The 26726-nt window shown below is 50.3% G+C and overlaps 1 protein-coding gene across 9 annotated transcripts in view; it reads left to right on the forward strand.

The window, feature by feature from the left end:
- Nucleotides 1-26155, forward strand: part of MBNL1 (muscleblind like splicing regulator 1) — a 65747-nt gene extending 39592 nt beyond the window's left edge. For 4 of the 9 annotated variants that reach the window (XM_030954191.1, XM_030954198.1, XM_030954190.1 and 1 more), the window contains 9 exons: nt 2788-2958; nt 5002-5202; nt 10639-10896; nt 11776-11829; nt 12617-12770; nt 18253-18288; nt 18977-19071; nt 22015-22089; nt 22864-26155. In XM_030954191.1, the coding sequence (XP_030810051.1) occupies nt 2788-2958; nt 5002-5202; nt 10639-10896; nt 11776-11829; nt 12617-12770; nt 18253-18288; nt 18977-19071; nt 22015-22071 (1026 nt within the window). In that variant the 3' untranslated portion in view covers nt 22072-22089; nt 22864-26155. The remainder of the gene's footprint in view (nt 1-2787; nt 2959-5001; nt 5203-10638; nt 10897-11775; nt 11830-12616; nt 12771-18252; nt 18289-18976; nt 19072-22014; nt 22090-22863) is intronic. The other 5 variants (XM_030954192.1, XM_030954193.1, XM_030954196.1 and 2 more) reach the window with 5 other exon arrangements.
- Nucleotides 26156-26726: the final 571 nt, after the last annotated feature.

The raw sequence follows: 26726 nt of genomic DNA on the forward strand, positions 1-26726 counted from the left end.
TCCTAGACAGCCACGCAGGTCCTGAATATTAAAATACAGATATTAAAAAGGTTTCTCTGAATGTGGCAGGTAGCCTCAACACAAGGCTTCTGCAAGCAGTTTATTTTTAAAAAGGAAACCATAGCTTAGATGGAGTTCAGTGTTTTCCTGTAAAACCCCTGGGCATCAGGATAAATAGTTTTACCATTTTCAGGCAATAGTTGATGGTACGTAGCAGCCATCCTCCTGCTGGGGTTCAAAGGCGCCGGGTCACAGGGATCTGTGCTCCCTGGCAGAGGGAGGTGTTTGTGTGTTTGCTTTGGATCAGAGGCATTCCCTGTGCTCCAGCTGCACTGTTGAGCTGTGGCTGCTGGTTCTGCAGCTTTGGCATCCCCAGCCCGGGCCAGGCAGCCCCGGGCAGAGCCCCTGGCTGAGGGAACACCACAGCTCCAGCAGCAGCAATTGGTGCCACAGCAGCCTCAGAACATCCAGCCGTGATTCAGTACTGAAAATTCTGTCAGTCGTTAAGAATTGTTCCGTAGTGATGGGCTGGTGCGTGTTCGTGCAGGGCAGGTGGGATGTGCAGCACTCACTGGAGTCTCTGTTGGCCACAAGGAGATTTGTCTTTTGTCTTTAGGAGGTGGCCTGTTAAATGATAGAGGACTGTAGGTCTGACCATGAATAGCCGCTTCAAATTGCAGAATCACAGACTCAGCCAGTAAAGGAGCTTGCAGTCTCAGAAGGGGATCCCAAGAAAGATTTTCTATTACTAAATATACAACCAGGATGTTTTCTGGAAGGAGATTATTATCATAGAGCAAAAGTTGCAGTTGTATTCCTAACATACAGTGTGGGATGTTAAAAACAGGCTGTGCTGTGCTTCCCAGAAAACTGGTGGTGTGGGGAAGAGCCTGATGTGACACACAGAAATGGGCACACTCCTCTTCACCTGTGTGCAGGTCTGAAAAACCCAGGTGTACTGTCATGATCCAACACACCTGTCAGAGGATCCAAGTCTTCTAGGAATATCCTCGATTTTCTGAATGTAGAATTTGGGAGTGATTTTTCCAGGGCATGATTGGTGATTTTCTTTTGTCTGAGTTTGCCACATTTTCCACAATTCTGTAAGTGTTCGCCCAAAGTGCCTTGTGCTTTGGGGAGGAAAGTCATGGTGAGTAGCTGGGGATGCTTCTGCCCTGTGGGAAGGTGCCTGGGGACAGGTACAAGTTCCTGCTCCCCTGAAGGCAAGGTGAAAAGTCCTCCCAATGCAAGTCCTGATCACCAGACCGTGCTGAGCCCTGTGCTGCACCTGATGAGGTGTCACAGGAGGCTGACCACAGCAAGGTCAGGCACATCCTGCTCCCATCCGGAGTGGATGGCATTTCTTCATTTCTGACCATGAAAGTGAACTATAGAGTAGGAAATAAATCTATGTATTAAACACCAAAAAAAGAAATGGAAGGGCAGCGTGGAGATTAAAAGACTTACTGCTGCAAGGAGAGCAGAGCAAATGTGTTCTTGCAGCCACAGTTCCAGTAAGAGTGAGGAGTTTGTGTGGCAGCTGCAGCAGACTCGGTGCTGTCCGGCTGGTCAGAGGGGCTGAGCTGAGCTCAGCGGGCACTGCCGGACTCTGCTGAGCCCAGGGCTGGGGCAGAGCACCACCTGAGAGCGCCTGGGACACCCAGGCTCCCAGCTGGCCCTCTGCCCCTCGCCCCACTGGCCTTGAGGGCCTCTGCTGAGGAGCATTTGTGCTGAATTTTAGTCCAGCAGGATTGGGTTAATGCCCCACTGCGCTGGTGGGGCCCATCGGGACACTGCAGCATCCCCTGCCACCTCTGAATTTACTCACTTATAATATTCCCTTCATAATGATTGGGAGGGTTCAGAGAAGGTTCAGAGAGATGAAAATCTGCCTTGCCCTCTGCTGATGCAGTTGGCAGGATGCAGTGACAGGGTAATTGGGAGCTGCTCGCTGCAGGGGCAGGGGATGAATGCTGCCCGTTCTGGGGAGATCTGTGCCGCTGGTTCCCAGCCTGTGGCTTCCAGCTCCTGGGTGCTCTGTGGGCCATTTGTAAAGGTCTGTGCAATAAAAGTGAGACAGGAAACCCTGCTCCCAGACAGACACGTCTGCATTTCTTCTGGGAAATTGGCTAAGATCTGTAAATTAAAAGAGATTGAAGGTTAAGGGTGCCCTGAGCTCCAGAGCTACAAGCAAACAAGGAGGATGTAAGTGTTTTGATAATAGCTGGTGATAGTGAAGCATAAGCACAATTTACCTGAGGCTGTGGTATATTCTGGTAGTGTTTAACTCTGAGCAAATAGCTTTCCTTAAAGACCATCTCCTAGGTGGATAGAAATGCTGGTCTCAGTGGGGAAGCAGTGAAGCTCCTTGTTTCCTGGGAACCAGAGGACATTGCATTAGATCACAGGAATGATTTTTTATGGCCTTAAAGCATTTGAGTGTGTGAAGTACATTAGGTGGTTGGGGTGTACAACACGTATTGCCGGGCTCTGGATCTCATCCAGAGAGTTGTGGAACAGCCTAAACCCCAGCACTGAAATGAGGACATTGAGTTTAGTCTGGATTTCAGAATCAGGTTGGTTAACTGCTCCTCTGATTCCAGCCACACATGTTGTAGTTCCATGTTACCCATCTGGCAGTAATTTGCTCTGACTTTTACATTGTGCTCATGTAAGGTCTCATTTTCCAGGTATCTGGTAAGTGTGTCTGCTTGTGTTTGCTTTAGCCCATGGCATAAGGAGCAGAGATGCAGCTTCTAATCCTACTGTGTCCATTCTCTTCTTCAGGGTCGATGTTCAAGGGAAAACTGCAAATATCTTCACCCACCACCACACTTAAAAACGCAGCTGGAGATCAATGGCCGCAATAACCTGATCCAGCAGAAGAACATGGCCATGCTGGCCCAGCAGATGCAGCTGGCCAATGCCATGATGCCCGGAGCCCCGCTGCAGCCCGTGGTACGTGCCCCTGGGGGTCCCCAGGAGCTGGGCTGAGTGCAGGCAGCACAGCTTCCACACCAGGGAAATCCCACGGGGTCGGGAATGGGAGAGGAACCAACTGAAATCCCCTCTGAAATCACTGAAATGCCCCTCTGTATGTCTTTGTGTTGCTTAATTCTGCCTTGCCTGAAGTAATATTTTTAATTATTTCAGTAATCTTGGGTTAATTTATCTTTTGCAACTTTATTCTCAGAGTTTGGTAAGCAAGTGATCTGCATGAGATTTTAGTTTCCTTTGCAATATTACGTGCTCTAGGAAACTCCTGGCTTTGAGAAGATGCTCACTGGGTGTTTTCCCTTCACTCAAGGGAACTGTCCCAGAGAATTGCTTGCTGGAATTGAGCTTTAGTTTAGGGGGAGTTAGGCTGAGCTTGACCATGGCTAGTGCATCAGTAGTATGAGCCCATCCAGCAGCAGAGAGCTGGGGTGGCTCTGTGCCCTGGCCCAGCAGTGGCCATGTGCTGATGGGGCTGTAGGACAGGGGCTGTCCCCACTTAGTGCAGCACATCCCAATGTCTCTGTGAGCTTCAGAGCAATGCCAGCTGGCTCTGATAACATGCTGTTATTCTGCAATGGTCAAAAGGCTGCAGGGTATTTATATTGCTAGAAAATAAGCTCAGTAGAAAATACATGGGGTAGTCTTATTTGCTGTACAGCGGGCACACAGGTGTCTGTTTGAGTGTATGGGGCTGAAATCAAACACCAACATCTCTTAAGTTACACACTAACAGACTGGTTCTATTTTGAAGTTCATTATTACATAGCTGATAACCCAGTAATGAAAAGTGTAGTTAATTAATAGTGTATTTAAGGGTAATATTTAATTTCCTGTAATATTTGCCAGGTTGTTTTTCATTCACATGGATGAAGAATCATAAGCATTACAGAAATTATACCCATTTACACAACTCTCAGAATTTACAAAATTCTGTTTTCTCCAGTAATCCCTGTACGGTTTTGTTCATTATTTCCAATGTCTCTTGCTTCCAAACAATTCAGTCATTTCCTCAGGAATACAGAAACATGTGCTGTTCTCTGCTGTCTGCCTTAAATTGATATGAAACAGAGAAAGAGTTGTGTTAACTCTGTAGTTGTTTTTCCCTCTAAAAATTAGTTGGGAAAAAGAACCTAAATGCCTTGAGTAACTGCCTTATTTAGATAGTGAAAGACAAACACTCCTGGCTGAATTTTATTTGGCAGTTACACTGCATTTGGGGGCAGGAGAGTTATTTAATCCTTGCCGCAGTGTAGCAGCTCTGTGTTGGGTTTTCACAGCATTATTTGGGCTCTACACCCAATTATCTTCACACCCACAAGGGTACTTGACTCTCTTTTGAAAACTTGCAAACAAACAAAATAAAATCATGTTTGCATGTGCTCTTTCTTCCACTGGTTTAATGTTTTAGCCTAACTAAAGCATCTCCCTGATGCAGTGAGTGTCTGATTATCTGCATGGCCAGCCTGTTTGTAAAACAGGAGGACTGTGGCTGTGAAACCTCAGGAGTTCCTGGGCCTGCTCTAGCTGCACCAGAGTCAGAAAAGCTTTGCCTGTGCCTGAAGTCGAGTGTAGTTGATGCTTTGTCAGGCCTCTCAGATGCCTTTTCCCCAAGAGGCAGCGTTGTACTGGTGTGCCCATGTCCCCCTGGCAGCCCCAGACTCTCTGTGACCCCACAGCGTGTCTGTCATTCATTATGGCATTGCTGGAGTGTGGATCCTCTGTGAGCTTGCTCCAGGAGCTGCCACGTGCTGTGAGTGTGCAGGGAAGCTGGAGCAGGAGAAGCAGCAGGGGCTGGTGGGGATCCCTGTCCCATGCTCTTGCTCATTGCAACAACTGCACGGGTGTTCCCCATGAGCCACAAACACAGCAAATGCTCCTTTCCAGTTAGCAGCAGAAACTCACCTCGTTCAGCTCCAGGGGATGCTGAAGAGTTGTTTTGGTGACAGCATGGCAAGCTGCTGCACAGCAAATGTTAAATGTCTGTTTCCCTGTCTCCGCTTGCAGCCAATGTTTTCCGTTGCACCGAGCTTAGCCACCAACGCGTCAGCCGCCTTCAACCCCTACCTGGGGCCCGTGTCCCCAGGCCTGGTCCCTGCTGAGATCCTGCCCACGGCCCCGATGCTGGTGACAGGGAACCCCGGCGTGCCGGTTCCTGCTGCTGCCGCCGCTGCTGCCCAGAAGCTGATGAGGACAGACAGGCTGGAGGTAGGAGCTGGCTGCTGTAACTTACTCAAACAAGTGCTATCATTTATTATGTCTTCTAGGTGGGAAATACTTTCCTTGTGAAAGCAAATAATGCAGGTTTCACTTGGGCTGGTAATGTGGTATCTTTGTTACGGTAAGAACGAGGAGCGACTGAGTGATTGTACAATAAGTTCAGGCTGCCACTCTGCTTCTGACCCTCGCTTGCAGAAGGAAATGGGAATATTCGGGAATGATCATGGCAGCAGCAAGGGTGCCACAAAGCCGTTAGTGTGTGCCCAGAAGCGTTGGCTTGGTGGGGGCACAGCCCCTGAGCACTAGGGAGAGGTGCAGAGCTGCAGCTGCTGGGTGCAGATGACTCGGCCTCTCTGGCTCGGGGCAGACGGTGCCCACGCTCCCCTGCTGGCCTCCCGCACCTGGCTTATCACGCCCGCTACAACCCTGACAAGTGTCGGTGCTCTCGAGCTGCTGCTCTCCCTCGCTCTGAATCTGTCTTATCTGAAAGGCCTGACAGTGTTTTCGGCACCTTATCGGTGCTGCGGCAGCGTGGGCGGGGAGCCAGGGACGGGCTGCAGGCTGCCGTGAGCTTGGGGCACAGCCCGTGGGCACAGCCTGGGAGCACAGCCTGGGAGCATGGAGCACGGCCTGAGAGCACAGCCTGAGAGCACAGCCTGGGAGCACAGCCTGGGAGCATGGAGCACGTCCTGAGAGCACAGCCTGAGAGCATAGAGCACAGCCTGGGAGCACAGCCTGAGAGCATAGAGCACGTCCTGAGAGCACAGCCTGGGAGCATAGAGCACGTCCTGAGAGCACAGCCTGAGAGCATAGAGCACGGCCTGAGAGCACAGCCTGAGAGCACAGCCTGGGAGCATGGAGCACATCCTGAGAGCACAGCCTGAGAGCATAGAGCACGGCCTGGGAGCATAGAGCACAGCCTGGGAGCATGGAGCACAGCCTGGGAGCATAGAGCACAGCCTGAGAGCACAGCCTGGGAGCATAGAGCACGTCCTGAGAGCACAGCCTGAGAGCATAGAGCACAGCCTGGGAGCACAGCCTGAGAGCATAGAGCACGTCCTGAGAGCACGTCCTGAGAGCACAGCCTGAGAGCACAGCCTGAGAGCATAGAGCACGTCCTGAGAGCACAGCCTGAGAGCACAGCCTGAGAGCATAGAGCACGTCCTGAGAGCACAGCCTGAGAGCATAGAGCACAGCCTGGGAGCACAGCCTGAGAGCACAGCCTGGGAGCACAGCCTGAGAGCATAGAGCACAGCCTGGGAGCACAGCCTGAGAGCATAGAGCACAGCCTGGGAGCACAGCCTGAGAGCACGTCCTGAGAGCACAGCCTGAGAGCACAGCCTGGGAGCATAGAGCACAGCCTGGGAGCACAGCCTGAGAGCACAGCCTGAGAGCACAGCCTGGGAGCATAGAGCACAGCCTGGGAGCACAGCCTGGGAGCATAGAGCACAGCCTGGGAGCACAGCCTGAGAGTGTGGATCAGAGCACAGCCTGGGAGCACAGCCTGAGAGTGTGGATCACAGCCTGGGAACACAGCCTGAGAGCACAGCCTGAGAGCATAGAGCACAGCCTGAGAACATGGAGCTCAGCCTGAGAGCATAGAGCACAGCCTGAGAGCTCAGCCTGAGAACATGGAGCTCAGCCTGAGAGCACAGCCTGGGAGCACAGCCTGAGAACATGGAGCTCAACCCCTGGGCACAGCCTGAGAGCAGGTGCTTGGCAGCTCTGGCTGTGGTTAAAAGGCAGCGAGGGGGGAAGCTGAGCAGCCAGGCTGCCCTGCTGTCACCCGGGTGTGTGCTGTCACCCTGGTGTGTGCTGTCACCCCGGTGTGTGCTGTCACCCCGGTGTGTGCTGTCACCCTGGTGTGTGCTGTCACCCGGGTGTGTGCTGTCACCCCGGTGTGTGCTGCACACAGCAGGGTGAGGGCTCAAGACTGCTGCCTCCTGCATGGCTGCTGCTGGTCTCCCTTCTGGCAGTGGGTCTGCTCACTGAGCTCAGGGAGCACGCTGGGAGGAGCAAGAAGAATCTCTGTTTTATGCAGCCTGCTGTATTTGTAGCTCTGTTCTTTCTGCCTGTGCATCTGCACTAACAGGGTTTAGCTCTCCTTCCGAGGGAAATGAGTTCCTTTTCCTTAGCTGCATCCCTGGCGGACAGGCTGCTGCTCAGAAGGGGCGAGCTGGGAGCAGTGTGGACGGTCATCTGGCAGCCAGCGTTTCCCGCTGCTGCTGTCACTATTCCCAGAGCTCACATCACCACAGGTCACCCTCCTGTGGGATCACATCACTTCCCTTTTTAGAGATGTTTTCCCGAGGGAAGCGTTCCCCAAAGCACGCTCAGGTTGCAGGGAGGCAGCCGTGCCGAGCTCTGAGCTGGCACACAGGTGGCTGGTTGGAATCACCCAGGGATGATTTTCCCTTGAGGACTCTGTTTAAAGATGGACACCTGCCAGAGGTGGATTAAAACCAAAATGCAATTAGGTAAATTCATAAATAAATCATAATGGATTTGGAAATGAGTATGGAGAGGAGGACGCCCATGGTGGGAACCCTTTGGGTTGTGCTGCCAAGATCAGCTGCTGTGTTTGATTGTGCTTCCAGCCCTGCAGTGCCCATGGATGGTCAGCATGGGACATGAGGGCTCAAAAGCATCCTGGTCATAAGCAGGATGTACCCATTGTCCCCAAGCACCCAGGGAAGCAGGAGCACCCTTTTGTGTGCCCCTCCAGGGCAGCCCTGGTGCTCTCCACAGGCTGTGACCGCTGTGCACAGGGAGCTGATGTCATCTGGGACATCAGTGTGGACAGGATTTGTCCCTCTGGATGCTGCATTCTCTTGATATTGCTGTTCAGAGAAGTGGTGCACTGCCGAGCCAAACTCCTCTGCGTGAGAGGGAGATGCTAGAGTAGCACTCTCAGGGTCACAATACTGTTTTTCCCTTCTGCAAATTCAGTTTAAACAGTGAAACATGTAGGTGAGAACATAATTTGCAAATGCTTTCCAGTACAGTGGTCATCTGATCTGAAGTATCCAAATTTAGTATCCAAACACTAAACAAGCATGTAGTTTTTATGAACTGCAAAATATTTGAATGTACTTTATAGGCTACAGAAATGCAGAATGGATTTTGGAGATTCTGCATGACCTGGCTATTACCTCCCAGAAGAGCCAGCAGTGTCTACCTGCCCTTCCAGGGAGCTGCAGCTGTGGCATTGCCATTTGTTATGGCATGATCAGAGCTTTATAAGGCTCCACTCACTCTCCCTTGGAATGAACTGTCCTGGAGAAAAATAACCACAATGATGTTAGCATCTAATCTTGGAGTATGATTGGTTCTGCTTAGAATTTTAAATATTTATTTTCAGGAGTGATATACTCTGGCAGGAATTAAGTCAGCACACGTTCTGGCATACAGACCCAGGCTGTTCCCAGGCTGAAAGCTCCCAGTAAGCACACCTGGGGTTTTCAGGGATGCAGGCAGACACCACAGCTCTGTTGGGCAGCACTGTGTCTCCTGAATTAATGTGAGTCTTGGTGAAATGAGGTCAGGGACTGATACTAGCAGTGGGATGGCTTTCATCTGGATTTCACACTGACAGCGTGCAGGTGTTGGGTGTCCAGTGCTTTCAGCCACTCCTGTAAGGAATCTGCATCTCGGGATGGAAATGTCATGGCTTCAGGCTTTTCCACAGCTTTCCTCACACTCCTGCCCTGCAGGAAATATCTTGAACAAAGTGTGGTTCTTCAGTGAACTAGAGAAGAAGCAAGAGGGACAGGGAAGTGAGAGAAAAAGGAATTGCCTAACACTTTATCAAAAACAGCTGTTTCTGTTGGAATGCCATCATTTTCTATTGGAAGTGTTCCCAAGTCAAGAATGACCACAGCCAGTCTGCTCTTTCTTGCTTGGTTCTTACATGCCATGCTTTGCCAGAAAGAAGCAGCTTAGAAGTTCTTGGAGCTGGTCAGCTCTGGGTGATCAGGACTGTTGTGCTGGCTGGCATGTGTCACTGCAGGGGACTGGACCAGGGAAGGGATCTGGCTGCAGGATTACCTGGCAGGCCAGTGGATCCTTTCCAGCCCAGGAATTTGCCTGAGCTGTTTCTGGTGTGCTGCAGAATCTGTTCTGTGAGCCCTGAGCAAGAGGGCACAGGATGGGCAGGGGCCATGGAGGGGCTGGGCCTGGCTCACGTGGCTCAGGTGCCAATACACACCTGGAGCCTGTCACCATGTGGAAAAAGCCCATGAACAGGATTGTGCAGGAATGGCCCTGCACAAATGTTTTCACAGCTGACCTGGTCCTGGTCCTGCAGGGGGTCAGTTCGTACCCATGGAGGATTTGCAGGTGGCAGTGGCACAAGGTTAAACAGCAGCCAGAGAACTGGTGTGAAGGGAAACCAAACCACCACCAAATCTGGGTTGTTGCAGGGATCAAAGCCAAGGTCCTTGAGAAAATACTTACGATCCAAGCTCACAGGCACCCACCTTGAACAGGAAATTCCATCTACTAAAGGGTTTTATTTTTATGCAGACCCGGTTGCTTTTGTCCCTTTGTTTCCTGTGGCCTTTGGAAATCTAGAATGCAAAGTGTGTTTTGTTGGCAGTTTGGGGAGGAACTAACCATGACAGGAGCCCACATCTGTCTGTCAGTCAGTGTGTCAGACCCAGGGGCGGACGTGTGCAGAGGGGGCCGGTGTTTGTCACACTGGTGACGCAGTCCGTGTCTGTGGTGCTGGGGTGGCTGGGTGTCTGTGTGGGCTCAGGGCTGGCTGGAGCCCATGGGGACACTGCAGGGGCTGTCACCCACGCAGCTGCAGTGTCTGAGCCCTCAGCTCCATCTGGCTGCTGGCGTGTGCCAGCGAGAGCAGTGGCTGCTGCTATTCCCCACTTCCCCAGGGTGATGGCTGGGCAGCACAGGGGCTGTGCCACCTCCGTGGGCTCAGCTTGTGTCTCCTGGCAGGTGCCTGGGTCATGAGGCCACATGGACACAGAGTGCCCACCCGGTGGAGCTCCCTGGGGGTGGCCACACACCATTCACTCACCCTAACGAGTGCATGGAGCATAGCCAGGTCACAGCAGGGCATGACCAAGCACCTTGGGGTGCTTGGGTGGTGCCCAAGAGCGGCCACAGCACATTTCAGGAGACAGAAACAGCCCCCTGGGCAGCTCAGTGGGAGCCAGAGTGACACCTACTGTGTGCTTGGCTCTGATCATGGTGGGGTTTCATGCTCCTTGACATCAGAAATGGCTCTGGAGAAGCCAGTCTCTGCTGCCAGGTCCTGAGCCCTCCATCCCCCTGCAGTGCACCGCCTGGGCCAGGCCCCTTCCTCGTGGTGCTCTGGCAGATTTTCAGAAAGCTTGTCTCTGCTCCAAGCCGTGCCTGCAGCACCCATCACCAAAAGTAAGTGTCTTTCTTTTCCTGGTGTCACAGGTGTGTCGAGAGTACCAGCGTGGGAACTGCAACCGGGGAGAGAACGACTGCCGGTTCGCTCACCCCGCCGACAGCGCCATGATCGACACCAACGACAACACCGTCACCGTCTGCATGGATTACATCAAAGGGAGGTGCTCCCGGGAAAAGTGCAAATATTTTCACCCTCCTGCACACCTGCAAGCCAAGATCAAGGCTGCCCAGTACCAGGTTAACCAAGCTGCAGCTGCCCAAGCAGCAGCGACTGCAGCTGCCATGGTGAGTGTGGGAGCACTTGTGGACGTAGCCGTACGTTGAGGAGAGGCAATGGTGGATGTGTGTTTGTCCTTGCTGAGGAGGGTGCGTGTGCCTGGGGACCCCGGTGACTACCCGGTGCAATGAGCTTTCTCAGCATGTGGTGCCAGATCTGCTGTGAAGTAGTTCCAGACCATTGAGGTGTTTGACTAATTTTGCCTGCTGGTGTCTGGAGTAGCTGTGTGTACCTCTGTGCGTGCATACACGTGTGCGTGTCTGTGCGTGTGGGCTCCTTGTGTCTCTGGTTGGCTGTACATCTGTGTGTGTGGGCAGATGTGTATCTGTCCAGCTGCACAGGCAGATAAATCCGTGTTTAGTTTCTGTAAGTCCGTGTTTGTAGAGGTGCAGTTTGGAGTGGATTGACCGTGTTGCTGCTGTCCCTGTCCCGTGTCCCTGAGGGCTGGCGGTGGCTGTCCCGGTGCGGTGCAGGCCCGTAGCTGTAGCAGCCAGGCCTGGGCCCCGTGAGGAGCTGGTGTGCTGGCGAGGCGAGGGCAGCACCGGGGGGCTGTGGTGGCAGGGGGTCCCGCCTGTGCTGAGCCCGTGGGTGTGGGAAGCGGAGCACAATGGGGGCGGCAGGGCCGGCGGGGCGAGGCGGTGGGCTGTGCGTGGCCGTGAGCCCGGCTGTGCGGGCACCCCCTGCCGCCCCGCTGCCCTGCCCGTCGGCCCGTGCATGCCTAGTCTTGTTACCGTTGTACACGGCATCCGGTGATTTGTTTTTATTTGTTTTTTCTCACCTCCCCAAATGCACTGCTGCCCCCATGACGCACCTCTGCTTGCTGTTTATGTTAATGCGCTTGACCCCACTGGCCATTGCCATCATGTGCTCGCTGCCTGCTAATTAAGACTCAGTCGGCTGTCAAATCACTGAAGCGACCCCTCGAGGCAACCTTTGACCTGGTACTATGACCTTTCACCTTTTAGCTTGGCATGTAGCTGTATCGTAGAGTCGAGTTTGGGGTTAATGTGTAGCAATGGAACATCCCGGTTTCCCTGTCCGCGTCCCCGGCAAAGGGCGTGCGGGCGGCCAGGCCAGGCTGGGTGCCCTCCCTGCCGCCCCCGCGCCCCGCCGGCCCCCTCCCGTCCCTCCCCTGTCCCTGTCCCTGTCCCTCCCGGGTGCCGGCGCAGGGGCGTTGGCATGGCTTGGTGGCGCGGAGGCGGCCGGGGCCGGCATGCGGCGCGCTCTGCATGCCCGGGCAGCGCTGGGGCCTGGGGACTGGGGTGTCACCACGGCCCTGCCATCCACTCCAGACGGTGACTATTAACATGGCTTCTACGTGTGATCCTCATGGAGCTAGCAGTGCTGCTTCCCCGAGAGCCTCGCTCCTGGCCCACCCGAAGCTTTCCCTGGCGTGGCACTGATGCCGGTGCCCGCAGCGGCTGTCCCGCCGGTCCCTGTGCCGCTGCAGTGGTAGGCAAACAGTGCTCCCTGGAAAGCTGTTCCCTCGCCTTTTATTTGGTAGTTCAGTCTGCTATGCCGCTTGCTTGCTCATGGAGAAACATGGTGCTGCCTGGTTATTTTGCCTTCTACTGATTTTTCTTTTTTCCTTTTTCTCTCTCCTTTTCTCCTCCCTCCCTCCCCCCCTCCTTCCCTCCCATCCTCCTCCATACCCCACCCACCCCCTCCCTTTTTTGTTTTTTTCTTTTTTGTTACTGGACTTTATTTTTATACCCATCCACCATTCAGGGAATTCCTCAAGCTGTACTTCCCCCCTTACCAAAGAGGCCTGCGCTTGAAAAAACCAATGGTGCCACCGCAGTCTTTAACACTGGTATCTTCCAATACCAGCAAGCTCTTGCCAACATGCAGTTACAGCAGCATACAGCCTTTCTCCCACCAGGTAAGTGCATCGCTGGCGCCTTTTCAGGGGCGGGAGCGGGGGCATTTCTGGAGCAGCACACTAGGAGGCAGCTGGTGCAAACGCGGTGTGTGCTGGGGCCGCTGTGCCAGGCACAGGCAGCCCCTCCAGGCAGGGCACAGCAGTGCCCCTGCCCCTGGGCGCAGGAGGGGCTGCCTGTGGGCACGCTGCCTTCTCTCTGCTCCTCACAGAGGCTGGGTGGGACTTTTCCAGTCTAACACAAAATCAGCATCCTGCTCTCTCACCCCAAATCAGAATTTGAAATCTCCTCTCTCCTTCCTCTTTTCCTGGATTAACTGCTCTTCCTTCCACATCCCTCAGCTGTTGTGCTTGTTTCCCTGTAAGACCCCTTGGCCTTGGCAGTGGTGGCTCTGAGTCACACACACGAGGGGGTTTTTTAATGAGGTTTTAATGGGGTGCAGTGATCCCAGGCAGCACAGGCAGTCTCACAGGTGGAGAAACACAGACCTACACAAGCAGTCGCAGTTTGGGCATCCATCACTGATGGCTCAGGGCTGGTCTTGGACTGAGTAAGCCAAGTGCTTGTTCTCAGCCAAGAGTCCTGGTGTAATTGGTGAAGATTGATGCCTGTACTATGGACTAAGCAGAAATCCTTTTGGAGGAGTAGTGATGGGACATAAAGCTGGAATATGTGCTTTGGTTCTGCTGATGGCACTGCATGAGAAATGATCTCCAGTATGTCCTGGGAGCTTCTGCCCTTAGTTACACAGCTGAGGTAGTTTGTTACACCTGAACCCACACTAAAGCAGCACCCTCATTCCAGGAATGTGCAGAGCTGATAGATCTGTACTCAAAAATGGGATAGAGTCTGTGAGGACAGCCCTTCTTCATGTGGACCGGGAAGGGGAAGAAATACAGCTAATCAGTCTCTACCCAAAAATTTAAAGGATTTTATCCTGGGCATCTTGGGCAAGTATGTTCCCAGGAGATCAGTACAGTGCCCTTTATTATGCTGTCATGATCTGGCATGCAACCAACTTGTGTACTTTAAATGGCACAAAAATCAGTTTCTTGATCTGTGCATTTTAATAATGCAAAAATGCATTGCAGCCACTGAAATGTATCAGGAAATGTTGCAAAGCTTGCTGGAGTCAGTAGCAAGATGGGCTGGGTAAGCTGCAGGTCAGATCCCTAGCCCACATATTAAAATCCATATAAAAATGTATATGCAGTCATAGACTCATGGAACCACTGAATGGTTTGGGAAGGGCCTTAAAGACCACCTCATTGCAGACCCCCTGCCATGGGGGGACACCTAGCAATAGACCAGGTTGCTCAGAGCCCCATCCAGATAGAATCCTTCCTATGAATGTTAAACAATTCACAGATCTCTTTTGGTGCAGCATGACCAGTGGAGTCTGTAAACTGCAATTTTCCGGCTTCCATGAAAGCAGCAAGGGGCTGGATGGTTTCTGGAAATGCTGGAGCTGCCTTTGTACTTCCCCCTGGAACTCAGGAGCTGGGGTTGTGGTTTGTGTGTGCCAGACCCCATTTGCACCTCATCACAGACTGGGGCCTTTCCCACTGGCTCTTGACACACCTTACCTCAGCTCTTCCTCCAGCACATCCACAGTGGAACCTCCAGGAGCTTGGCAGTGGTTCTTGAGCTTCATTAGACCTTTCCTGACCACTGGAGTTTAGTGTATGTTACACAATAAAAGTAAGGGAGTTTTTAGCCTGAGCTATTATGAATTCTCTCTTTATATTTTTCAGATAGCTGCACTTTGAGCTTTCCAGTAGTCCAGTACTTTCCAAAAAGTTTGAAAAATGTCTTTGGCACCTTGCCCTTTTTAGTTTCTCCCGCTTCAGACGAGCTGGGATCAGTTCCTGTTTGGGCACAGTCACGTGGACACACAGAGTTTCTCCATCTGTCCCTGCGAAGCCGCGGAGAGCGCAGAGCGCGGGTGCCCCCAGCTCCACGGCCACGGAGCAGGGCCAGGGCAGCTCAGTGGCATCTGAATTAAAGTGACATTTTTCAGGTTCAGACACCCAAGGTGTAAGTGCTCGTTTGTGTTCCTAGTTGCTCCAGGCAGAGTGTGCAGGAGGGCTGGAGGGCAGGACGCCTGCAGAACCTACACAGGGTGGGTGTGCCCTGGGCAGGACCCTCCCCTCTGCAGGGCACTTCACTCCTCATGTCCTCCCACTGATACTGCAGGAAACCTCAGATACCTCTTCTGAATTGTAAGGCATTGTTCTGGCTGCCTGTGCGCCGGGGATGTGAAGCACATCCAGGGAACATCCATGCCTGGGAGTGGACACTGCACTCCAGCACACCTGAAGTGATTAAATGTTCTTCAGACATTCACATCACCTCTCTCAGCTAAAGCTCCCTCTGTGCACAGCTCGCCTCTTGAGGTGTCCCCGAAACCATGGCTGCTGGAAGCTGTCCCCAGGCTGAGGGGGGAGCTCAGGGGTGTGACGAGAAAGAGCCAGGAACATTTGTGCTCTTGAGATAAGGGCAGTTAGTGTGCCGAGTCAGGAGGCTCTGCATGCCTGGGTTTGGTTCCTGGCTGCCAGCTGGGGACACCTTGGCAGACGTAGGTGACCCTCCCTCTGTGAATGTGCAGAGCTGCAGGTCCTCAGACCTTCAGCTGCTCCGTGTCCTGCAGTGCAGCTGGGGCTGCTGCAGTGCTCCTGGGGCAGCTGAGTGACATCCTGCCCGGTGCCTGGGACCGTGCTGTGCCTCAGCTCCCTTCTCCCCGGGGTGTGAGTGCAGCTGCTCTGCCCCAGGTGTGTCCCCGGGTGACCAGACTGGCCTTGAGAAGCGAGAGCCTCCAGAGCAAGGGGTCGTGTTGGCAGGATGCTCCCAGGAGTTGGGTGGTGCAGCTGCAAGGGGCAGGATTGCAGCTGGCAGCTGAACCCCAGAGCCAGTGAGGAAAGGCTGCAGCTCCCTCTGCGTTGTGTTAACTCGTTGTGTAGTTGTTCAATTACTGCAGCTTCAGCACCAGAGACTCCCTTGCTCCTGCCTGGGACTCAGTGCCCAGAGGCTTTCCTTAAGGGACTTTCCTCCCTGGGGCTGCTGGGCCTGTGCAAAACCGCTGCTCCTCCCCAAAACTTTGGGGAGGGAAAGGTCACACACCACTGCTCACCTCCACAGGAGTGCTTGTGCTGTCTGGAGTGTTGTTTTTAATTAGGCATTAGTAGATTGGGCAGAAGAAATAGACTGAGGGGAATAATACAAGGGAGAAAAGAGAAAAAATAATTAAAACAAGAGTAAACCTAGAATATTTCTAGAAATAGCTTTATTGTGTTGCAGAAATAATCTTGTTATGCAGTTGTGGTCATTTAAGTTGGAACATCCTCAAATTAAAAATCTGCCTTGTGCTGAACAGCCAGGGAACATTGAAAGTGAACATTCATTATTCATGTGTTCTCATTAGTAAGTCAAAGCTTCTGAAGTCAAGCTGAATATTAGGATCATAGCAAAAATTATTTTTATTACTGGTAAGAGGATCATAAAGCATAATATCTGTATTTGGGAATTATGCCACCCCAGCAAGCATTCCACTTTCTGCCTCATGTTCATTTGCTTTAATTCCCTTTCAAAACTGTGGGCACTGGTCATAATGTTAATGATGATCATTCAGGCTGAAATTTGGAGCTTTTCACTGAGAAGTGTTACAGGGATGTTTCAGAGTGGGTATAACAGCCAGCCCATGTGTAGCAGTGGGTACTGCACTATTATTACTTGTGCATGGGGTGATGGACCACTGCAGGGCGCACAGCCGTGTGCAGGGGGCACTTCTGCAGAGCCACAGCTCAGAGCTTCTGCTCTGAAACCCCATTAATGCCACGGAGAGCCCACAGGAGGGACCAAAAAAGCAGTTCTGCTTACTGTTTGTACTTTTTAGCCAAATTCTGCTCCATTTTTTAATCTTGCAGGTGATCCCCTTGACTTCAGCCCTGATTTGTGCCAGGGGAGGTCGGGAGAGGCGCCTTTCCTTTACCCTTTCCTTGTCAGTGTGCTCAGTCTCTTCCTTGACACAGAGGTGTAATTGGGGAACAGGATGATGCCCTTGCCTTTGTTGCCTTACAGATAGAGCAGGGACAGAGGATAACCTTGGCCCCAGCAGCAACTGAACTGGCCTGACTTCTTCCCTGCACAGTGAAATGCTGCTGAGGCTGTGCATCCGCTGCAGCGCTGGGCACGGCCGGAGCCATTTCCCGTCCCCAGGACAGCCCGGGATGTCACACAGGCAGCCTTGCCTGGCTGCCTCTGCCAGACTGCTAGGAAGTGTTTCCATTCCCACTGCAGTCTCATTCCCAGAGTTCAGAGTTCATTTCTGTTTCTGCTGTGTCGCTCATCATTAACAGCATTAATAAATGTTATTTGTTACATTAAAAAGTAAATAATGTATTAAAATGGATATTCTGGAAGATCAGTATATGTTTATCATCTTGGAAGCAGAAATAGAAGATTGTGAGATCAGTCTGGTGGAAGGCATTTTGCTGTGTAATTTAATGAGAATTGCCAGCTTGGTGATACTTAAAAATGATGCCAGAATGATCCTAAAAACACCTTCCTGCTCTGGCTCTGGTTGCAGGGCAGAACTCTGCAGGTGTGTGGCCTGACGGGAGATGGGGCTGTGAGCCCCGGCACCAGCAGCTTAAAATACATCCTACAATGTAGAACAGAAGGCTGAGCAGGGCTTGTGGGGTGTCACTGGGAGCTGCTCAGGCACAGGGACCATTCAGCCACTGCTGGAGAGGAGAGGAGAGGAGAGGAGAGGAGAGGAGAGGAGAGGAGAGGAGAGGGAGGGAGGGAGGGGAGGGAGGGGAGGGGAGGGAGGGGAGGAGGGAGGGAGGGGAGGGGAAGGGGAGGGAGGGGAGAGGAGAGGAGAGGAGAGGAGAGGAGAGGAGAGGAGAGGAGAGGAGAGGAGAGGAGAGGAGAGGAGAGGAGAGGAGAGGAGAGGAGAGGAGAGGAGAGGAGAGGAGAGGAGAGGAGAGGAGAGGAGAGGAGAGGAGAGGAGAGGAGAGGAGAGGAGAGGAGAGGAGAGGAGAGGCTCTCTCTGTCCCACTGTGCATCTGACGGCTCCAATAAGGACAGCAGTGCCTGGTCCCTGCACTGGGGACCGCAGCACCAGGCAGGGTGAGTTTGAAGCATCTCTTTTGATCTGAGGAGAGCAGGGAAAGGGCCATGACAAGGCTTGTGTCCCAAGGCAGGCAGGTTTCAGGAGCTGTGAGTTAAAGCTGAGGAAGGCTTTCCTGGCCGTGCAGGGGCCAGCAGGGTCCCAGCACAGCTCCACCTGTCCCTGAGGCCTCGTTCTAACGGATCACTGTGCTACTGTGTGGTTTGGATTGTGCTGACAGTTACATGCCACTGTGCCCGTAATAACAATTTTTCTTCTTTGTTCAATGAAATTTCTAATTACACGTGTGATGGGTTGTTTTAATTCTTTTCCCTTTCCAAATCCACCTTCCTGTTGCAATGCATGATGAGCAGGCTCAATATTGTGCATGACACCCGCTACAAGTGTTGGTAGGTGCCAGCTTTGTTTCTTGATTATCTTAAACCTGTGGTGCAGCTCACAGACCCTCAAAATCCACTGCTAGATTTAATGTACAGCCCTCGTGCCAGTCCATCTCCCCGAGCCTCCTGCACTAACACCTGTCAATTAAATGTGATTGTTTTATTTAATTGACATGGACACGTAGATGTTAATTTTGTACAGCAGTTTTTAATTGCACATTGTTTCTTGGTGGATTTTGACTGGACTATGAGTTCCAGTGTTTAGAACCTATCTTGTGTTAACTAAAGACTGTATCTTACCATAACCACGTAGCTGTATTCTGTCCTTCTACAAGATTAATTTCTGTTAGCAGTTAATATTTGGGTTGAATTTCTAAAGGACAAAAATTTGTAAATGTAGGGGCATTGAAAAAACTCTCCTGTTGTTTTTCGTATTGAAATGGTTAAGCTTGTTTGTGTCGATTTTCTTGATTTGATGGTAACAAGCATTTTCCCCTTTTTTTTCTCTTCCATCTCCCTCCCCTCCCTCCTGGAATGCTGTCCTGCTTTGCACTGTGGTTGCATGTCACGCGCTGGCAATGATGTCTCGGGCTTTCTGCTGTGGTAAACCATGCTCAATGACCCTCCCACGTGTCGCTCTGGTCCCATACTGCTACACTCTTCTGTACGTTTGCTTATTTGATTTTCCTTCCGAAAGTTCCCATGGTGCACGGTGCTACGCCAGCCACTGTGTCTGCAGCAACAACATCTGCCACAAGTGTTCCCTTCGCTGCAACAGCCACAGCCAACCAGGTTTGCTAATTTACAGCTTTGTTCCTTACAGACAACTCGAAATCGGTGCTTTAATGAGCATGGGGGTTTGGATCTGACCTCTTGTTGGCCTACACATTCTCTCAGAGAGCTGCAGCACAGCTTAATCAGCCCTTAGCTGTGCTCCAAAGGTGCTGCAGTTCCATTTCTGATGCTAAAAATAATTGACAATAGAGTTTCTGACTCAGTCTTGACATTTATAGGCCACGCTGCTTATTTCTGTTCTCAGGGATGCAAAGAGCAAGGGATAATACACAAACCCATGATTTATTTCCATTTCTGTGGAGCCAACAGCTCCTTTCAGTGCAGAACTCAGGGAAAGCCAGGGGAGTCTTTGTGCAGAGGGGTTGCAGGTTCTTACAGTCTGAGCTTAGCAGTCCAAACATGTTCTCTCCTCTTCCAAGCATAAAATAAAACCCTGTGAGCATGGGCCACACAGAAAGGCTTCCTTGAAGCCTTTGTTGCAGCCTGTGATTCTCCTTGGAATGGCCCATTGCTTTGAACAGAGCTCAGATAAGAAAATACCCCTTAGAGTCTGGGTTTATTTCTCAATAGGCACCCCAGTCATTGCCGTGTTTGGATGTATTTCAGGAACATGAGAGTAAAGCTTTACCATGTAAGTGATTAGAAGTCCTGCCAGGAAAGCCAGAACCAGAGCTCTAAAGATGAGTCTGGGCCAGAGGAGCGGCTGGAGCTGCACCTGAGCACAGGACGCTGTCAGAAAAGCAGATTTCTGTACAACACCTGGCTGAAACAATAAAAATGTTTTAAAGAGCCTCCTGTTCCTCTTCTAAAAGCTAATTATTTTTTGAGGTTTGCTGGGCAGTTAGTTGTCCGTGGCAGGAAGCTGTCAGTCCTGGTCTGATACACAGGTCTTGGTTCCAGCTCAGTGGGATCACGTGTGTGCCCCTTAGAGAAGGGAGCTCCAGGTTCTCCTCAGCGTTGTGCAGGTGTGCTCCTGTGCAGGTAAATGTCAGTGTTAAGGCAGGCTTACCTGATGCACTTGGCTCCTGGCTCAGGGCAGGTGGCTCCTCAGGACACCCGGAGCTGCAGAGTGAGCCCCAGGGCCTTTGGCTTCGAGCCTTTGCACCTTTACCTGTTGAGCACTACCATTTTGTGCTGCCCCAGCTGTACATCCCTCGTTAACCTGTCTGCTTCCTCATCTCTCAAAAATACAATTCCCAAATGGCATCATTGCAGTGACACCCAGGCATGCACATCCTGAGCCTCCAAAGGGACCTGGATATTGTAGAATGCCAAAACCAGCCCAGGTTAGTCTGCTCAGCAGCTAGCACGTTCTTCTCTTGAGAAATGTTTGCTGAATGAACAGCTCACTCAGGGCTTTAAACTTGGCCTAAAAATTTGTGTTTTGAAAAGCTAGTTCATAGGTGGGGCTACCTCTGCATATGTGCCACCTCAGCAAGCAACGTCCTGTATGCCCAAAGTCTCTCAATATTGTAGTTTATTGCACCAGACAGTTATTTTCAGGGTGTCTCTGTATCCTGTGCATGTCCTGAGGGTTGTGAGAACAAGATGAGCCACAGAAAAAGTCATTATTTTTAAATCCTCTCTCTGTTAGTAACCATGCACTTCCCAGGGACACCACAGGGAAAACCTTCTGCTGTAGAATCTGGTCATTTCATGCCTTTCCTCCCCAGAGCCTCATAACACCCTTAGTGCAGTTCTGCAGCCAAACCTCCATATATACATATATGCCCATATATGTATATACCCTGTGAGCAATGCTGAAGATATTTAATGCCACCCAATGCCGTGTGCCTGCATGCCAAAGGCTTATAAAGATGTGGCCCTTCATCTGCCCGGGCTGGTGTGGAAGGTCCTTGGTCTGTTCGACAGCACTGCCCCTGATGCTGCTCCAGTCGGGTGCCGCAGCCTGCCCTGCAGCAGCAGGAAAACATGGTATGAGAAGCTTCATTCTGCTCCAAGCCCATTTCTGTGGAGTTGGCAATGCTGTGATGTGTGAGCTGCCAGGGGAGGAGAGGGCACACGGGTGCAAAAACAGCAGCAGGACCTGCCAATGAGTTAGCTGAGAAGAAACCCCCATTCTCTTTACTGGGCAGATTCGCAGGCCGGCCTTGGTGCCCATCAGCAAAAAGGGTCTTTCCAAGTGCCACAGCCATTTGGGATTGTGCAAATCCACGTTGTGTCCTGGGCCCCAGTGCAGTTCCCTGTGCCTGGGCACGTCTGCTCCCCTGGGCGCTGCGGTGCTGCCGTGACCCGCGGCCGGGGCGCAGTGTCACCTGTCAGTGGCACTGCTGGCACTTGGCTCCGTATGATCCTGGTTTGTTACACGGCACACTGAGCACACGGGCCCGTGAGGGGAGCCTCGTGCTCAGTCCTGTTAGTGCAGCCGAGCCCTTTGGGGTTGTTTCCCTGCTGGGGAGGCTTTGCGTGCTGGCTGCTGCGCGCGGTGCCGCGGCTGCTGCGGGAAGGGCAGAGCCCTTCTCAGCCGGGCATCTTCACCAGCCATGAACATCAAGCTCAGGGCATCGTAGGCTTGGCATTCAGACCCCAGGACAGTGACAGCAGTGAACACTTCACAAAATCACACTGGAACGAGGCCACTGTAGAATTCATCATCTGACACACTGAAAGCACAGAATTTTGTGTAGGCCAACAAAAAGGGCTATTTTCAATTACTGCACTGCATGACTCGTAGATGTTAACTTCTCCTATTTCCTGAACAACCAGTAATACTTATTTATGTAGTACTTAACCCAGTGTTTTCCAGTTATAAGTTGCTATTGTAGCACTTCAGTTGATTTTAACCTTATAGTTACAATATAAAATCCACCGACTCACAGCTGATCCTCCCTTTCCCAAACTGATGTTCTGTAGCAAATGCTGTGCCTCTGGGTGGGCTCATTGCATCTGTCACTCACTGTTTACATTTCTTACCTGTAGATACCCATAATATCTGCCGAACATCTGACTAGCCACAAGTATGTTACACAGATGTAGACATTTGGTCATCAAACAGTAAGTTCCCAATGTGTTGTTGCTGTATTTTTTTTTCTCTTATGTGTGCAATTTGTTGCTGTAAGGGACAGAATGTTTTTAACTTCTTTCTAATAAAACCAGTAAGCTCTGGGGCCGGAGGCTCTGACCCCCTGAGGGGCCATTCCTCTCCAAGGGGAGATCCCAGTGGCCACATCATGTGTTAGTTTGTACACACCCACCCAGCCCAATCAGGGTTCACAGAGATTTATGTTCTGTGTGTGGTGGCCTCAGCGCTGACCTGAGCTGAGGGCAGACTAGGGGGGAAAGATGATTCCATCAGGTTCTCTTCAGAAAGAATGGCTTTTAAATCTCAAAATTTGGAACCCCAGCATTTCCTGGGTTTGGAAATTCATAATTCTCCTGTTGTTGTGAGATTCCCCCTCTGCAGCCATCCTGTCCCAGGATGGCTCCTGTTTTGTGTTACCTTCCTCTCTCCTGTGCTCCATTTCTGCCATGTTTTTATTGAATTCCTTGGCCATAATGGAATTATTTCTGAGGGTGAGGATTGACTCTTTGGCCACAGTGGGTTTTTAATCATGGCTGCTCCTTTCAGCTGAGCATAAACATGGTTAAAGTGCTGGAGCACTGCAGGGAGGGTGGATGGCATGGGCTGGGGTGGGTGGAATGCCTCGAGTGGGATGGGATGCTTCTGCTGCCCTGCAGGGACACAGCCCCCGTGCGTGGAGCTGGGGCAGGTGTGTGTGAGCCCGAGTGCTGGCTGTGCCGAGAACACTTTGTCTCTTCCCTTCCCAGATGGTATCGGCGGCGAAGAGGCCGGATTTGGGTGGGAAGAGGCCGAGCTCATTAGCCATAGTGTATGTAAATACTGTCCCGCAGCACTGGGAACCCCTCAGCAGTGACATCACACATTGCATGTTAACGAGACGAAGCGAGACCGTGGGACTCCACTGCACACTGTTGCCTATCTACTTTGTACATTGAATTGGTATTTGTGCTGAGGTGATTTCTTGTCCAGGCCCGCAGCATCGTCCGCCTTTCCCACGCGCTGCCCGGGCGCTGCTGGGGCTGCTCCCCGCCCACGCCGCCTGGAAAGACCGACGATGCTGTAACCAGACATCTATTATGTATTGGTACGTCTGTAGACCAAGATATAATTTTTTAAAGTAAGTTTATTTCTTTCAAGGTTTACAAATAACAAAGGTGCACCTTGTATTTAAAATTGCCATTATAGACGAGAGCGTGCATGCACAGTAATTTTTTGTTTAAGAGTAATATTTTTAATGTAATAGATTGTAAGAAATGAGAAGAGAGGAATCTGACAGAGATGAATGTGCCAAGCAAAACCACAACTGTGTATATTTTAAAGCACATCAATGGCTTTAAGTACCACGTTGTTAAGGATTCTCATGAAGTGCCATAGACTGTACATCCATCAGAGTATTATTTCCGCAGTGTTATTTTCAGAACCACGTTTTCACTGACTTGATGAGTACTGATCAGTCAAAGGGCACCATTCTGTTTCAAACCAAAGCTGTCTCAGAAATGGCCAATTGCTCCTCACAGCCAGTGGGCAGCACCAGAGAGATGCTCCAGCTGTGCGTAACCCTTATGGACAATATTATCTCTAAACTCTCCCAAGGCGTTGTATGTCATATTTATGCATAGTTACTGTATAAGGTGATCTGCAAAGGGAAAAGCCATTTCTGAGACACAGTAACAAATGTTTGAGGAACTTCTTTTGCTCTATTTATAGCCTCTGTCTCGAGTCACAAGGACTATAAATGTTTTGCAGAGATGGGTTTCACTTTAATTCATCAAGTCCCGCGTCCGCGGCGACTCTAAACAAAGACGCAGAAGCACTGACAGCAGATGCATGACAAACCAAAATAGGACAAATGAGATGTTAATTAGTGTAGAAATTGGGTGGGTTAATACTCGGGTGAGTTTTATATGTGATTTTTTTTTTGTTCAGATTAACTGCTTATAGCCTTAGAAAGCCTTTACAAAATAAAAACAAACAAATAGATGTGCATTCAAGTTCTAAGAGTGGATTCATCCAAAGGAATTCCTTTTTGTGGTTTGGATGTTGCAGCCAGTAAAGGATATTTTTGCTCTGTTCAGCCAGGGGCTGCCTGGGGCCAGGCCCCGGGCGGGCAGGGAGGGAGAGGCGCGGGTTCGGTTCTAGAACTCGCCATACTCCGAGTTTACTGCGAGTTTTTATGCTTGAGAGAGATGCTTTATAGATAAGAATGATGTGTTGATTTTCCTGATTGTACTGTACATCTATTAAAGCCTTAGATTATTACATTACGGGTTAAAACCCATACCAATGTAATTTCAATCGTGTTAAGAAAGTATAGGTGACTTCACATGTTATTGTAGTGACTTACCATAGAGAATTTACTTATTTTTTTCTTGTTAAAAGTGTAGTTTTTATTTCTTACATTTATTAGCTCGTTTTCATTTTCTATTACCAGTTGATACCATTTCAGTTCATAGAATTTTGTTTTATTAGAGTTTACTGATGACTTTTTCAAAATACAAAAAAAAAAAGTAGTTTTCTTCATAACATACTCAGTTTGGAATCTATATGTAGTGTCTTATGAGTATTCGTATTATTGTTAACTAAATGATTTCTATTTTACTGATCTAATACGACAATGTAAGAATGTCAGTCATTGTTAGTTCTTGTCTAGTTTTCATTCAAAGAACAAAGATCTTTTATATGGATATCTTATAATTATATAATCATTGCTAAGTAAGAAGTTAAGTTGTTGCTATGGCAACAATCCTGGCAGACAATTGAGTAATATTTTGATGATTTATTTTGTTTGTAATTAGTTATTATGAGAAAAAAAAATCTAGTTCCTAGATATTAGAATAAAATTTATTTTCTACTGTATCCATTTCAAATGTTAAAATATTGTTTAAATATTTTTGAAATCCCTGAATATCAGGCCTTGTTATAAATAAGCTGCATAATCAATAGATCAAGGGACTTTTTGTTGATAATCCAAATACTCAAAGTTTACGTAACAAGAATTCTAGTGTGTGTGTGCAAACTCTTGAGGGTTGATTATGCTGCAGTTGGGACGTCGAGAGCGAAGGTTGACTTTTTGCACTTCTGTATATAGTCAAAAAAGAGAGAAACCTGTATAATAGTAAGATCTTATTTTGAATAAAAATGTCTATAATTACAAGGAGTTTTGTTAAGGCTAAATAAAATGACAGGCTGAACAAAATTGCTTGCAAAAGTGGCACAGAGTTAGCACTCCATCCCCCTTCCAAAAAGTTGCTTTGCTTTATGTGGACAGCTTGTAGTTTGCCAGGATTTTTTCAGCTGGAAAGATCTGCCATCCTTCCGAGATCTCATGACTGACAGAAGCTCCACTGGGTCAAATCTGCCTGAAAATCATTAAGAAACAAAAAAAAAAGGAAAAAAAAAAAAGGAAAAAAAAGAAAAAAAAAAAAGCAGGTACTTCAGCCCATCCAGGGAATCATGGCTCAGATATTCCGTACATTATTCAAAATCTACTGCATGTTTAAAGTATCAAAATATATTAAAGATATATGCTATTCAAACCAGTTTCTGACAATTTCAGTGGTTTCTTGTTCACAAAAAAAGATTCTTCAAAACAAGTACTGACATTCACAGAGTTCAACCATGGACAGGCAAACGGAACAGCACCCGTAGCTGTAGGGTAGGGGATTGTTTTCTCTCGTAGTGCTCCTGTTCTTCTGGCAGGCGAGGAACAGCCTGGGAGATTTCTCCCTTTTCACAGAAGCCTTGCAGGAGCCGCTCATGCTGTGCGTGCCAAAGCTGGGAGCAGGCGTGGGGCTGGGAGCTGACACCAATCAGTAATTAATGAATTAACGAGCTGCGCTCTGCAGCCCCCGGGCCATCTGCTGGAAGGACGGGCGCGCTTGGGTTTGCTCTTACGTAACCACAGACTTACTTTGCTTGTAGTTGCTCCAGTTACGTACTCTGTCCTGGGCTGCAATTTGGGTTTATGCTTATTTTATTATTACTGCTATAGTTGACCTTGCTGTATGGAAAAAATAAAGTGAAATTGCCCTAATAAAAGTTCTCTTTCTTAATTATCTTTTCCTCTACCACGTTAAAAGCGGCTCCACTGCGCTACGTAGGCTCGAACATGTCTGAGCACTTGTGGGACTGCCCACAATTTATTTTATTTGGTACTGGGGCTTCTCTGCACCAGCGTGTTCCATCCACAGGATGTGTATTAAAATGCCACCTGTTGAGGATATTCCTGTTAGATCCTGGTAAATGCAAAGCACCAGGATCTCTGGATCAGCCCCCGCTGTCGTTACCGTCCTGTGGCAACACCTTTGAGGTTCAGGGACACACTGGGACCCCCAGGCCCTCCCTGCAGGGGATGAGGGGAGTGGGGAATGGGGGCACAGGGAGCTGGATCCTCAGGGAACTGCAGAACAGGGAGCTGGGGGTGCAGGGAATCCAGGCTGAAGGGAGTGAGGGGAAATGGGGGGGCAAGGAGTGGGGAGCAGAAACCCGGAGGCGCAGGGAAAGGGGGAGCAGGGAATGAAGGGAACTGGGAAGGGAGTGAGGGAATGGGGCCGCAGGGAGTGCGGTGCAGCCGGGCAGCGGCTGACATTAGAGGGAGCTCTGCTGCCAC

The sequence above is a fragment of the Camarhynchus parvulus genome, chromosome 9 (assembly GCF_901933205.1).
Source record: "Camarhynchus parvulus chromosome 9, STF_HiC, whole genome shotgun sequence".
NCBI classification, from domain to species: domain Eukaryota; kingdom Metazoa; phylum Chordata; class Aves; order Passeriformes; family Thraupidae; genus Camarhynchus; species Camarhynchus parvulus.